General features: G+C 31.0%; 2 protein-coding genes across 2 annotated transcripts; one reads left to right on the top strand and one right to left on the bottom strand.

Moving 5' to 3' along the window:
* On the top strand, nt 2,625-4,582 carry LOC18612974 (RING-H2 finger protein ATL40). Its single transcript, XM_007049972.2, has 2 exons — nt 2,625-3,608; nt 4,311-4,582. The coding sequence occupies exon 1, from the start codon at nt 2,831-2,833 to the stop codon at nt 3,596-3,598; it is 768 nt and encodes a 255-aa protein (XP_007050034.2). The 5' UTR covers nt 2,625-2,830; the 3' UTR covers nt 3,599-3,608; nt 4,311-4,582.
* LOC18612973 (PLASMODESMATA CALLOSE-BINDING PROTEIN 5) lies at nt 7,585-8,804 on the bottom strand. The gene is made up of 3 exons (XM_007049971.2): nt 8,167-8,804; nt 8,057-8,084; nt 7,585-7,924 (listed from the first exon to the last, which is right to left on the bottom strand). Exons 1-3 carry the CDS (start codon nt 8,489-8,491, stop codon nt 7,759-7,761), a joined length of 519 nt encoding a protein of 172 aa, XP_007050033.2. The 5' UTR covers nt 8,492-8,804; the 3' UTR covers nt 7,585-7,758.

Here is a 14,561-nt window from a genome sequence, read left to right as displayed (position 1 = left end):
TATCAACCAAGAACAGCTAGGATATATCCCCTACATCACTTGGAGTGATGATTCCTATCTTGACCACTCATTTGCCTTCACATGCTTCATGCTATACCCAAAAGCATCCTGTTTTACCATCCTTGGTTAGGCACCCGTAGGGATGAAATCAAAGCATAGCACTCCACACATAAGACAACCTGGTGTCTCAAGTTTAGGGAGTATTTACACAACTAACACATGAGAAGTATTGCATAGACACTTGAGTGAAATACTAAATGCACTTTTCATGGCGGGTCATGTTCAGTGAACTTGCTCTCCTAGGCAAGCACCTACATTCTAGTTCCAAGTATCTCTATACTTCAACCTATGAGATCAGTTGCTTATTTCTCAAGTAAAGAATATAGAATGTACCAGTCTTTAAGTATCATAGATATCTAGTCTCAATGATACATTGACCAAAAACATTTTGAGATTATGCTTTGATGCATAAGGATCTCATAACTGCAACCTATTACAATTCCCTTGCAAGGCATATTAATCTCATGGACTTCATCCAATTAGACTTATAACTTGTTATAATAGATGTCTTGTTGATGAAGAAAAGCCTTTAATCATTCAACATGAATGATATTGTTGCATGATTGGAATCAAGCCTTAACCAATCTCAATTGGCTGCAGGGCTCATCCTAACAACTAAGCCTTTGCTTCTTTTAGCTATATTAATCAATATGGTGGCTAATTTTTTTTAAAATTTAAATTGAATAACTATAAATTTTATTATGTGTTTTCTTCATCATTCACTGAATTATTTTTCTTAAGTTGTTTTGCAATTTACTAAAAATTATAGAAAGGGAGGAAAGATTACGGAGACAAGGTATATAAGAGCTATTTTATGTGTTTTTTTAAGCAAGATGTGGGGTTTGTTTTATTTTCTTTAATTGGTTTGTAATTTTTTTACTATTTACTCTTTGATGGCATAGTGCTAAAAGTTGACCATATTCTGGTATTAACACTTTTTATTATTGCTGTGACTTGGTTTCAATTATGATGCAATGTGTACACTCTACTGTTGGTGACAGATGATTAGAGATTGCTGATTGACATTTAATTAGACAATGTTAGTTTGCTTGCAGATGAAAGTCTTTCAGTCTTTTCTTGGTTTTTACAGTTTATTGGCGAAGTTAAAGATGGACATAGATTATTCACCCCAATCTATGTTTTTGGATCTTAAAGCTTTGCATGACTTGTGAAATAGGAAGAGTTTTGTTGATTTTAGAAATTTGATATTTCTCTTATTTTGCATATATTTCATAGGTTAAGGCATCTTATGAACAAGTCATGTAGTGTGATGGTGCTAAATCTTTTGCCCTCAAAATGCAAATTAGAAGAGATGAAACTGAATTTTGAGCTGCTCATTGATGTATAGAACAATTATTTTACATTTGTAACAATATTTGTACTTTTTGTAACGAATGTTATTTGTAGATATGTTGAATATTAATTGGTAGGATTGTTGCCCTTTTTTCAAACAATATCTTGCTCATTAATGCAGAACAATTTGCACAATTATGATTTTTTTGAACATTTATTGATAAATATTATTTACACATATGTCAAATATTAATCAACAAGATTATATTAACAATAGCATTTGCAATTCTTACCATCAATTCACAATTTTAAATATCAAGTATTTATAAAATTTTGCAAACCCATTTCGTAAAGTAGGGCTTTTCTAATGACATAATATTATTGAATGGATTTAAAAATAATTTTTATTTCTTTTCCTAATTAAATTTATTGGCATGTAACTTTTGCCATTACTCTATGAAAGAATGAGATGGAGAGGCCTTGCGGTGCACAAAGATTGAGTGATAATTAGTCTTGAGTGACATTCTAACATGTTTCAGTGTGTCTCACATGGGTAGTTAATGTTAGTCGTTTTATTTATTTATTTATTGAGTGACTTTTCGTGATTCCGTGCAGTCACATTTTCCACCTTCTAGACTTTTGGACTTAGAATTTTTAGCAGAAAAAAAAACCCTTAGAAATATACGATATTTCTATACGAAACAACGATGTCCTTCAAGCTTAGTGGATAATATAATGTTTTAAAATTAAATTTTAATATATTATTTATTTCTATAATAATATTTTTGAGTTGTGGAAAGCTGTATCTAAAGAATTTTATCGAAGATCCGAATCGAATCAAGTCAAGCCGACGAGCAGCCTAATTAGTGAACACTTCTACAAGAGATATAGACAAGCGTAATTAAATTAAGGAATAGAAATATAATATATATATTTAATTTTAAAAAAATTAAAATAGATTTGATTTTAGTGAATTTTGTATTGACTTGTTAATTTTTAGCAAAATTGATGTATTATGATTTTCAATGTCAAAAAATAAAAAAATTTGTCAAAACTACATTTAGAATATAAAAATAAGATTAAAAGATATAATTTTGAGATTCAAAAATTTTGAGACAAATGGTGTATTACTTGCTGAGAAATATGACTAATGGTTATTCATTTGAGAGTGGTAAATATTCGTGTCAAATCCATGCGCAAGACAAAAGTGTGTATTGATTTATTTATGTGGTATAAAGCCAAAGAAATTGAACAAGTGAAAAAGCAGGCAGAGGAAGTCAACATTCAACAGTCAAAGCCTCGGAAAATTTTGCTGCGTTTATCAATTCCAAAGGAACCCAGCTGCCCACGCATTCCAGAATTCACATAGCAACCAAGGAAAACGAGAACATAAAAACTCACGCCTCTCTTCTGTGAATTCTAAAACCACTTCTTCTACGGTCCCTCCCTTCCACCCCCAGTCGCTCAACCACATACCATGGCCGACGACGAAGGTTTCCCAATTCCACCCCACAGGAATGTTTATGATCTCAATAGCAAGATCATGCTCACCGCAATTATATCTTTATCAGTAGTTGTTCTGCTTGTCATAATGCTTCACATTTATGCCAGGTGTGTCCTTAGACGCCAAGTGCGCCGCCGCCGTCAAGCCTTTCTAGGACGCATTCGTAGCACAGGTCTAACCACGTCTGGTGAGCCACCCAAGACCGGGCTGGATCCCATGGTTATCAACTCATTGCCCATATTCGTGTTCAAACAAACAAGCGACGACGTCGGTTATTATCACGATGATGATGATATGTCAACAGAGTGCGCGATTTGCTTAAGCACGTTGGAGGATGAAGAGATGGCCAGATTTTTACCAAACTGTAAGCACACCTTCCATGCTGAGTGCATAGACAAATGGTTGGCCTCGCAATCCACATGTCCAATTTGCCGAATGGAGGTGGAGCCACGGCTGCAACCGGAGCCTCGTGAAGGTCCAGCTATAGCGATTGTCGATTCTGCTGCTGCTGATGCTCCACCCACAGCTCAATCACAATCATTGGAAAGAGTGAATTCCACGGGTCATTGTATGGAAGGGACATCAGATGCTGGTATCCAATTATCCTCAACTAAGGTCATCAATTGCTCTAGCTCACGCTTGAGTTCCTTTCGTAGGATGCTTAGTAGAGAAAGATCAATGAGAAGAGGTCCATCATGTGAGGAGAATGAAGATGTTACACAAGATTTAGAAAGACAATGATAAATTATGGGTAATACATAGTCTTTAATTGTTTTTCTTCTGCTTTCTATAAGCAATTAATTACGTGTACTTACATTCACATTTTATTTGTCTATTTTTCTTTTTTAAAATTTCTCAAAATATGTTTTTTTTTCTTTTTTTTTAACTCTTATGCCTTATTGAAACGTACATACAATTTTCCTTTTCCCTTTTGATGGTCAATGCATAGAAATTATTATGCTAATATGGTTGAAAATGTTTGTATCAATTTTAAATTCCTCAAAATTGTTAACTTGGTCTAAAGTCTAAAAGAGTACTTATCGGTTTGGTAAGTGGTGACCTAAGAAGATTTTACTAATAGGTGCAACCATGTGAACAAGTCTAGCTCAGATCTCTACGCTTTTGACCCCAGACTTATGTTATTAGTTTGAAAAATTCAAAATCTGACATTTGAACGATCTCCGACAGAATAGCATGGAAAGCTTGAAATCAAATAAGTCGGTGTTTTTGTTTTCATGTTGTGCATGTGTTTTGGGCTCCATCTCTAATAGGATTCATCGCTCTTCTGGCGTCGTTGGCGCACGCTAGAGCATGAGGTGCTGTCAGTGACGGTCAGATATAAAGTGGAGTGGTGTTATCTATGTTAAAATTTTCAAATAATTATATTATTTATGTTAAAGTTTTATGTAATTAATGATATCAATAAATTCATTAATTTTTTATAATTTTGTAGGAAGTGAGATTAAAGACTGCAAGTCGAAGTAGATTTCGTTATGACACTATTTAAAAAATTCCTAAATCCATCCGTAAATGCTGCAGGAGCCCTTTACCATCAGATCGGTTCTGATATGCACACGCCTATCTCTTCTATCTTTAAATCCGGTAAGAATTGATCATGCTTCCGGCTCCCATTCAGTAGGCTTTCGTGTCAATCCTTTGTATTCATATGATGACACTTTTAACAGTTTGGAACTACTTTGTTTGACATGTCTAATGCATCTAGATGAAGAAATTAGGAGTTTATCTATAATTTCAATTAATGTGACGTATAAAAGGAGGGAAAAAGCTTAAATACACACTTCAAATACAACTAGTTCCACAACTTTTATTGAATATTTATAGTAAGTTTAACATATATTAGCAGGAGAATTTCGATCAATTCACTAGTAGATTTAAATGCATAACAATTTTTTTTTTTGTAAAAAGTGTAAATAAATAAATTAATACTTAAAACAATTTTTGAATTATTTAAGAAAATTTAAATAAATTATTATTCTATTATTACATTCAATCAAGTTCTTATATTTTTTATTTTTAATTAAATAAACCCTTATAATAAGGGTTCACTAACTATTATTTGTTCAAACGTCTTGTTATCATTTTATATTATATAGTATTGACGTGATATATTAATATATTGTAAAAAATAATGATGTGACTTAATGACATAGTCACGTTGCATTTTCACTATCCATATTAATGTCACATCAACGTCACATGAATATAAAATGATAAATAAGATTTTAATTAATAATAATAATGATTCATTTCACTAGAAAATTACCTTTTGACTAGAGATGTCAACGACCTACTAATTTTGAGGGACTTGAACCAAAACTCGATTAGTCAATAGAATATCTGAACCCTATAATTACTCGAATATTTTTTAAATTTACTATGCTAACCCGAACCCTAATACATACTCATTTTTTGATAATTACCTGAACTCTTTAAAAAACCCAATTATGTAAAAAAAATATTAAAATGCTCTTCATGAATACCTAATTATTCGAATCCGAATCTATACCCATATTTATATACAATAATATTTCATCCATATTTCATATAATTCACTAATAATTAAATTTATAAAAGCACACAAACAATAAAATTTAAATTTAAATAATAAAAAATAAATGCCTCAAATATCAACTTAACTAATTAAAAACAAATATCCAAACAACAACTTAAACAACATTGCAAGTTTAATTAACTATATGGATTTGTTATTAATTACATGAAATTAAAAAAAATAACTAGGTTCCAAAACTGTTATAATCTCACAACTTCTTTTTAATTATATATTTTATAAGTTTATATAAGCAAAGGTATATATATTATAATTAATAATTTTAAAAGTCATAATTTTTGTAACATTAATATAAAATAGAAAGTAAATATGTATATATATTTAAAGTATATATATTATAGTAATTATATTCTTATAAATTAATACAATATATAGAGTATATGTATAAAAAGAAATTACAAATTAATTAATAATCATAGTTTCATAAATTAATTTAATTAACAATGTAGATTTGTATTTAATTATATAAAAAAAAACATAATTGAGTTCAGATATCGAGTAATCAAATGGTGGTACTCAAACTCGATGCAGATAGTAAAATTACTACCCAAACTCGATTATAAGATACTTTAATTTTATATAATCGGATTGAATATCCGTAGATACCATTTAATAGGGTACACATTGTCATTCTTACTTTTGACTAGATTGAAAATAATAATAAAAAAAGGATTTGGAATAAAATTTGATTGGGTGTGGATATGACAGAAGTTCTGCTCATTGAGTATGTTAATGACTATAAACACAGCTTCAGATTGTCCAATTCTTCTTTTGCAGAGACCTCGAAAGTCCAAGGGGTCTTACTTTTTGAGCCCTTTCTGTTATCTTGTTATTTGTTTTCTTTCGCTTACACCAAACAGCGGCCAAGTAACGGGATCATAATTCTAGGAAGAATACGCAGCTATTTTTGTTGAGGAAAGTGAGTCGAAACAAGGCTTCTCGATCTGGTTGGTCCCAAACTTCAACTTTCTTCCTATCAATCCAAATTATTGCCACAATTCGCCTTTTTTTCACTAGGGTAACTAAACACGACATGGTTCCAAACCATTTACGTCTGTTGGACATTTGAGTTTACCTCCATGAGAGCCCAACCCAACTCAGCCTATTTGCTTGAGTCTTCCGAGGTAAAGATTCCGTCTTTTCCGTCTATTATTTAAGTTACTAGTGTTTCTATGTTGAAGGTTTTTAAATAGGTTCGACTGTTTCATCAAAATACAACAATTTACCGGCAGAGTATAGGCATTAAAGGCTGCCAAAGGACCGACACTCCGAAGCAAGCGTGCCAAGGCTTTTCCATTATACTTGGGCACTGATAGAATACATCAAAAGGATTTTTCATCCAAAGATAAAAAGGTAAAGGAGTTGTACCCTAAATTTATTAAGTGTCTAGGAACTCAAAGAAGCGACCCCCCAAAAGGATCTAGCCTCCATAGTACCACACCATACAAGCTATAAAAATATAAATGTGTTAAGTGTTACGGATCAAGATGAATAGATTTCATCTATCAAACATGTCTTTTGAATTGAAAACGTAAATTCTAACATTAGATACCCACTTTGTTCAAACAGCAAAACTCGATTTTCAATATTATCCAATTCATCCCTACATTAAGAAAGAGAGACGGTAAAAATCTTTTCATATAAATAACCATTTGAATCAATCAAGTGCATAATATAATTAACCATAACCGTGCTATCGGTCAATTCTAAGCATGTTCCTATATTAGAGTTGATATATGTCTTATAACCAATTAGTCTTGTATAGAGATACATTTTCTATTATATTTTGCATTACCTTTAATTAATAAAGGTTTTCTTTTTCTATGAATTTATACATAATTGCTATTGTTTACTATTAAGATAAGGCCTATGGAATAAACATACATTGTAAAAAGAGTTATAAAATGTAAAAATGCTTACCGAATGTCATTCTAACACGGGTGAAAGTAATGCAATATTTATTTGACCATATGAAGCATTCTGATTGACACAGACAATTTCATATACTGTATATACTATATGCCAAATGTGCCATCATCCCTTTAACAAAATTAACCATCCCGTGCACAAATTTACCCTCCAATTTTATTTTTGCTTTCCATTTTTCATATCTTGAACTAAAACATGAGTAGAGAAAACCAAGTTCCAATTTTTCTTTCTAGTTCTTTCCTCAAATTTCCTGCTTGTGCAACAAAATTTAAATGCATTCAGTCTAATAGTTTAAATACAGCTTGTGTACAAAAAGCATTTGCTTTTCTGCTTCGAGAAAAAATGGCTATGATTTTCAATTAAAACGTGCCATTTCATTACTCTAATTTTCTGAAAAGATCCTTACAATTACCAGAAACAGATGAGCAACAATTAGCGACCTTAGCCTGGAGTGAGCAATGCGATCAGAAGCACTCAAATCAGCAGTATCTGGTCCCATCCCCAGTGTTCCCGTTGACCCAGAAATGCTTGCGTTGTTCACTGTCTTGCTGCATCACCCAATGTACCAAATCAATTCAATCAAAAGTTGCTGATGTTAATTTTTTAAACATTCAATGGCGGTAAAAGGAAATTGGAATTCAGTGAACGTTAATTCAAAATAGTAATAATGAAAACATCACCTGGAAGGAAACTTACAATCACCATGGCCTGCAACCAAACGTAAACAAATCAAGCAATGTATTAACAATTGAAAGGGTTTTATGATCGTCACTGACAACTCTGAACTCACTAGGGTTTAAGGAAGTGAGGGCGGCGGTGTTGGAGAAGGAGCAAGCATCATCAGTCAAGCCGTGCTTCAAGTAGTAATCATTGAAGGCATAGGACGCCGTTTTCTGTATATCTGAGGGGTCATAACAGGGTCCGCCTTGCTGGATCCGGGTGCAGTCCGCTCCGCCGGCGCCGCAAGCCCAGTCCAGCGCTCCCTGCAGCGCAGCATCCTCCGCGTTATTCTTGGCGACGCACCAAAGCTCCGTGACCACCGTCTGGGCCATCAACGGCGGCAGCGTCATGAAAATGACAGACAAAATTACAGGAGGGAATATATAGTGAGACATGTTATAAAGGAAACGGCGGTGGATGTCTTGAAGGGAGTATGGTATTAGATTTAATATGGGAAGTCTAAGAAATTAATGGAAATGTGACCGTTGGGATTGTAGGGGTTCGAGGTATTGAGAGATCTAAAAAAGCAGAGCAGAGAGGAAAGGGAAGGGAGATTTCGAGAAATCAGACACGCTCCCTTGCGCATGAGTAAAGTATTGAGTGACCATCTCTGTTTGTTGTCCGGTAGCGGTTACCAATCCTTTTTCACTTGTGCTATTCTTCTTGGAATCAGGTAACTGCTGCAACAGTTGTGTCTTGGCCTTTTCCGTTCATTGAAGTCCTTTTTTTCCTTTTCCAATATTTTAAAGTCCTTTTTTCCTTATATTTTAAAGCGACAAATAATTTCATCCTCACTTTAACGGATCTCAATTTTTTTGGAAGCATCTTCTCTATAATTTTTATTTATTAAAAGGGTCAATTTTGTACAATCCATCTAAATCGTGCGCATGTTGATTCACTTGACTTCGGAAATAGTTAGTGTTTATTTGGTTTAACTTATTTTTAACTTATTTATTATTTAAAAGTAGAAGTTGAGTCAAATAAAATTTCATAAGAAATTTTTAAAAAAATAATTTTTTTTAAAAAATAAAATCTAAAAAAAAGAGTTTAAAAAAAGCTTCAATTAGAAGCTTTGTCTTCTTTTTTTTTAAAAAAAAAATACGTCAGCTTATTAGAAAAGTTATTTTTTTTTCAAAAAAATCCTCCCTCTCAAAAAATACTCCCTCCCTTTCTCCCTATCGGTCTTTCTCTCCTCTCTTCCTTTTTGTAAATTATCATTCTAGGATTTGTTTTGTTCTTACAAAAAAAAAAAAAGATCTAAAATTCAAAACTGTATTAAGGTATTATTGTTTTTCTTTCTATTTTGTTTTTCATTTTATTTTCTATTGTTTTTTTTATACTTTGAAAACTTTCTTTATTAGTTGATATTTCTTAATTTATTATTTGATATAACAATTATGTGATGTTATTTATTCTTAATTTCTTTATGGTGTATATAATATTTGATTATTATTATCGAAATAATTAATTAAATAGGTCAATGGTTGTTGAGATAAATTAGATAAAAATTGAGATAATATTTGTTGATTATGGTTGTTGAGATAATATTGTTCATGGAGGTGAACTTTGTTAGCAAGGATATCAACAGCTAAACGTGATTTTCTTGAATTATTATTACCACTTCTTTTCTTCTTTTTTGGGTTCTCTTCCATTGTTAGGGTTAAGAGTTTTAATAGTCTTTCATCTCTCATTTTTTTTTATTTGATTCAATTTTTTTCTCTTGATTTTATTTATTTATTATTATTTAATAAAAAATTATTTATGAATTATGTGTTACTTATAAATTATTTATGGAACTCTTTTTTTATGATTTATTATTAATTATAAACTTTATGTTATATAAAAATCCTTTTAATATTTTCAAAAATTTATTTTAAATAGATAAAAAAATAAAATTAATTTTTTAATTTTGAACAAAAAAATTCGTGATTAATATAAAATTATTTATTAAATACCCTTTAGTAATTTTTAACTAAACTTAGAAGTTATATAAGTTGTTTTGCCAAACAATTTATCTATAAAAAAGAGCTTATAAAAAGTAAATTTATCAAACAACTTTAACTTAATTTTAAAAGCTATTATTTTTCATAAAAGCTTTATAATAGCTTTTAAGTTAAAAAAAAGTCAAGCTAAATGGGCACACTATTAGATTTTCACTCGTAATTTGCTTTTTCTTCTTCTACATTCGAAGTTCAAAGAGAAAAAAAATCTTTCTCCTCCACGAACTCATATTTTCTTTACCATTAGCAGTTGCTTTTTGTCTTTTTTCCAAGCCATCTAAGAAAAGATGTTCTTCTTTTATTAATCCCCTAAATTTTATTTTTTTCTCTTTCACTTATTTTTCCTTTAACAATTGCTAAATTTGTCAAGAATTAATGCTGAGTAATGTGGAGGTATGCCTTTTCTATAATTTTTATTCTTTTGTCAACTCTATTTCTTTCCTTTTTCTAAAAATTTGAAATTAATTTCTTAACTTTAATTTTTGGTATGGGGAAGCACTATATACTTCTATGGGTTTATATTTCCCTCATTGTTCCCTTATGATTCCTCTTTTCCCATATTCTTCCCTACTTTATATTTGGGCAAACTCCAAAAAACTCATTCAAAATATTTCAAAAGAACATTTCGATCCCGCTCATTTCAAAATAATGTTTTTGATCCTACACTGTTAACACCTTTAGTCAACAGTTAAAAAAAAATAGATTTAATACTACATAAATATTTTAAGACATAAATATCCTTTAAATTATTTTTTAATTTAAGCATATTCTCTTTTTAATAAAATATGTTCATCATTCCCTCAAAAACCTTAATTAGAATAAAAAAATTAAAAATTTTGATTTGAAGGCTTGGAAATTTGAAGCTGCATCTACTTTGAAAACCATAAACTTTTTTCTTAAGTAAAGTCTATTGTTGTTAAATTCTTTACTTCTCCAACAATTCAAGAATTTTTTTTCATTGAAAAGAATGTATTGAATATAAATCCTTTGTTCAATGATGGATATTTCAAATTTGATAGTGTCAGGCCAAGAAATTAATTTCTTACTTGTGATTACTAACTTTGTTGAAAAATTTTTGCCCATATTTTTTTATTTGAAGCTAAGGTTTAAGGTGACATAAAAAGATTTTGACTTAATTGTTATATATAAAGAGTTTTAAGTTTTAGTCTTTTTTATCAAATATTGAATTTTATTAAGTATAAAAGTGAGACAAATTATTGCATTCACACTTTAGAATTTTATTAAGTTTGGAAAAGAACCATCGGCAAATTTTTTTAAGAAGGCATTTGTGTCCTAAAATATTTATGTAGTATTTGGAACACCCTTGACTTTGATTATAGGTAGCGTTTGGTAATTTACAATGTAATGTGATTATAGGTAATGTGATTGCAGGTAATGTGATTGCAGGTAATGTGATTGCAGGGAAGATAACATTACAGTGTTTGGTATATAAGTAATATAATGATTAAAATGCAGTGAAGATAACATTGCAGTGTTTGTTTTATAAGTACTTTACAGAGTATGTAATGTTAATTTTCAAAACTACCCTTATATATTAAAATACAAGTTTAACATGTATTTTTTTATTGTTAATTTTTATATAATGTCATTTTTAAATATATTTTTAATTAAATATATTTTATTTTTCATTTCTTATTACAAGTATATATTTTATTTTTATTTTTAATATAATTTCTTATATTGTACATTTTATTTTAAATTTTTTCTTTAGAAGATAATATTTTATTTTTATTTCTTAATACATTTTATATGTATACATTAATGTGATAGCTTCCTCTCTTGTAACCAATAGCAAATTGGCAACAAAATACCCATAATTCTCAATCTCTAATTAATTTCTTGCACCCTAAAATCTAAAAAAAAATTGCAATGGTTTCCTACTATCAAGACCAATTTTACCCTAAACAAAATAAAAAAAAAGGGAGGTCAAATCTTAAAAAAAGGTAAAAAAAGCAAAAATTCAAATTCAGGGTTAAAATGAGGTTTTTTGGGTCAAAACGGTAGCAGACCGCCTTTGGCAATCTGTCAACGGGTAGATCTCGAAAAGTTACATAGATTCAAAAAACAAATCACCCCAATCGGATAACCGAGCACAAAGTTACGACCTTTTGAAGTTGAGACCACCTTATGACCCAAAACAATAGAAACATTGTAACCTCTTTTAATTTAAACGCAACATTGGGTTTAGGCCCACCCAATAGTCCTCATAAAAGCAAAATGAACTAAAAGAATGAGGGGACTAAACCCCCTACGAGAAACCAACCAAGCTCCTACAAATTTTCCAAAAAAAAAAAATTCCAATCCGAAGACCCACCCCCAAAAAAAGGCAGAAACAAAAACGCAAGGCTCCTTCCTTGATAAACCAATGTACTAACCAGTTGGATTGCAGGCCATCCATTAGAACATATAACATTCTTTACTAACTAGTCACGCAATGCCTTAATAAAAAGTCACGCAATGCCTATCAACTAGTCATGCAATGCCTTATCAGAAACTAGTCACGCAATGCCTTATCAAAAACTAGTCACATAATTCACAAAGTCAGTCATGCAATTCCTAAAGTAAGTCACACAATGCCTTATCAGAAACTAGTCATGCAATGCCTTATCAAAAACTAGTCACGCAATGCCTAAAGTCAGTCACGCAATGCTTATCAACTAGTCACGTAATGCCTTATCAGAAACTAGTCATGCAATGCCTTATCAAAAACTAGTCACGCAATTCTCAAAGTAAGTCACGCAATGCCTTATCAGAAACTAGTCATGCAATGCCTTATCAAAAACTAGTCACGTAATACCCAAAGTCAGTTACGCAATGCCTATCAACTAGTCACGCAATGCCTTATCAGAAACTAGTCACGCAATGACTTATCAAAAACTAGTCACACAATACCTTATCAAAAACCAAGCACAAAGAAGATGGCCATGTCTTGACGGTATCATGGATTTGGCAATGCTAGGTATGAGTTCTGCTGCTTTCAACATTTCTAATTGGATAAAAGTTCTAATTGGATAGAACTTGAAAACTATTTGATTACCCATATTTTATTGAGGGAATAAAAACCAAAAATTGCAACACCAAAAATTGCAACAAAACACGCAACGTTTTATTTCATCACAATTACCTATGCCTCTTGTTGAAGATTAGCCCAGAAATTCAACCTCTCTTGCCGATCAAGGGCCAAATTATTTCAGTGATAAACCTTAAAATATAAATATGAAGAAAACCCAAATTAACAGAAAAAAGTCAGATTAAAGAATACAAGAAGAAGATAAAAAAAGGAGAAAGAAAAAGAAAAATGGGAGATTTCAACCCACAATTTCAGATGATGAAGAAGCAGAGCTAGAATAAGGACTTTAGCTAAATGGAGAAGAAGCAGCAGACCCTCAACCCCAAAAACGATGCTTTGCTTCAAATTGTGAGTAATTTGTTAAAAAGATGATGGGTAAAAATGTCCTTAAAAAAATTGCAGAGTGCAATGTAATGTGATTGCATTGGTTTTGGACTATAATCACATTACATCCATTGGCTACAATGTGATTGCATTGCAATCTTACATTGCAGTGGTCTGTTACAAAACAAACACTGCAATGTAATTTAATTGGGCACATTACAGGGAATGTGACTTTACATCCCTTATACCAAACGCCACCATAGATTATGGAAATATATTGATTAAGTTATTTGAAGAGTTTATTTGAATTTTTATGTATATGCTTAGAGGTTTAAGAATATGCCTATGTGTATGGAGTGTGATCTTAGAACGTATAGTGTAGTTGAGGGTTTTGAAGATATGTTGAATATGTAAAGTATATGGAAGCATGCCTAATGGCAATTAGGCAAAATCTTAGGAAAATATTTGATAAATCTTGAATTTTGAAGTTTAGATATAGATTTGATTTTATATTTAAGTATATGTTTAAAGAATTTTGAGTTATATGAAGGATTTGAAGTATTTGTTTGAATAAAAATGAATTAGGTACTTAAATGAGTGAGTTTGGGAGACTTTGAGAAGTGAAAATCTGAGTTCTAGACATAATCTATTGATAGATGTTCAACTTCTATTGATAGATACAAGATAAAAGGCTTGGAAAGGCAATTTGGATGAACATTTATTGATAGATTTATCTTAACTATTGATAGATGTCCATCCGAAAACCAAATAAAGTGATCTAAACGGAATCTATCTATAGATTCGTGAAATCTATCGATAAATAGCCACGAATTTATTGGAAACCAAATTAAGAAGCATTTATCAATAGATTCGCAGTATCTATCAATAGATAGCTAAACTAGAAAAATGTGAAGGGGTCCAATGCACCATCTATTGATAGACTCGACAAATTTATCGATAGATAAAGGTAAATGCCTAAAAATTTTAGTGGGATCAACCTAAAATACAAAATAAAAAAAGGGATTCAGGCTATTAGGCCATTCTAAAACA

The sequence above is a fragment of the Theobroma cacao genome, chromosome 1 (assembly GCF_000208745.1).
Source record: "Theobroma cacao cultivar B97-61/B2 chromosome 1, Criollo_cocoa_genome_V2, whole genome shotgun sequence".
NCBI lineage: Eukaryota > Viridiplantae > Streptophyta > Magnoliopsida > Malvales > Malvaceae > Theobroma > Theobroma cacao.
Note: the sequence above shows the minus strand (reverse complement) of the source record. Positions and strands in the feature narration are given on the sequence as shown.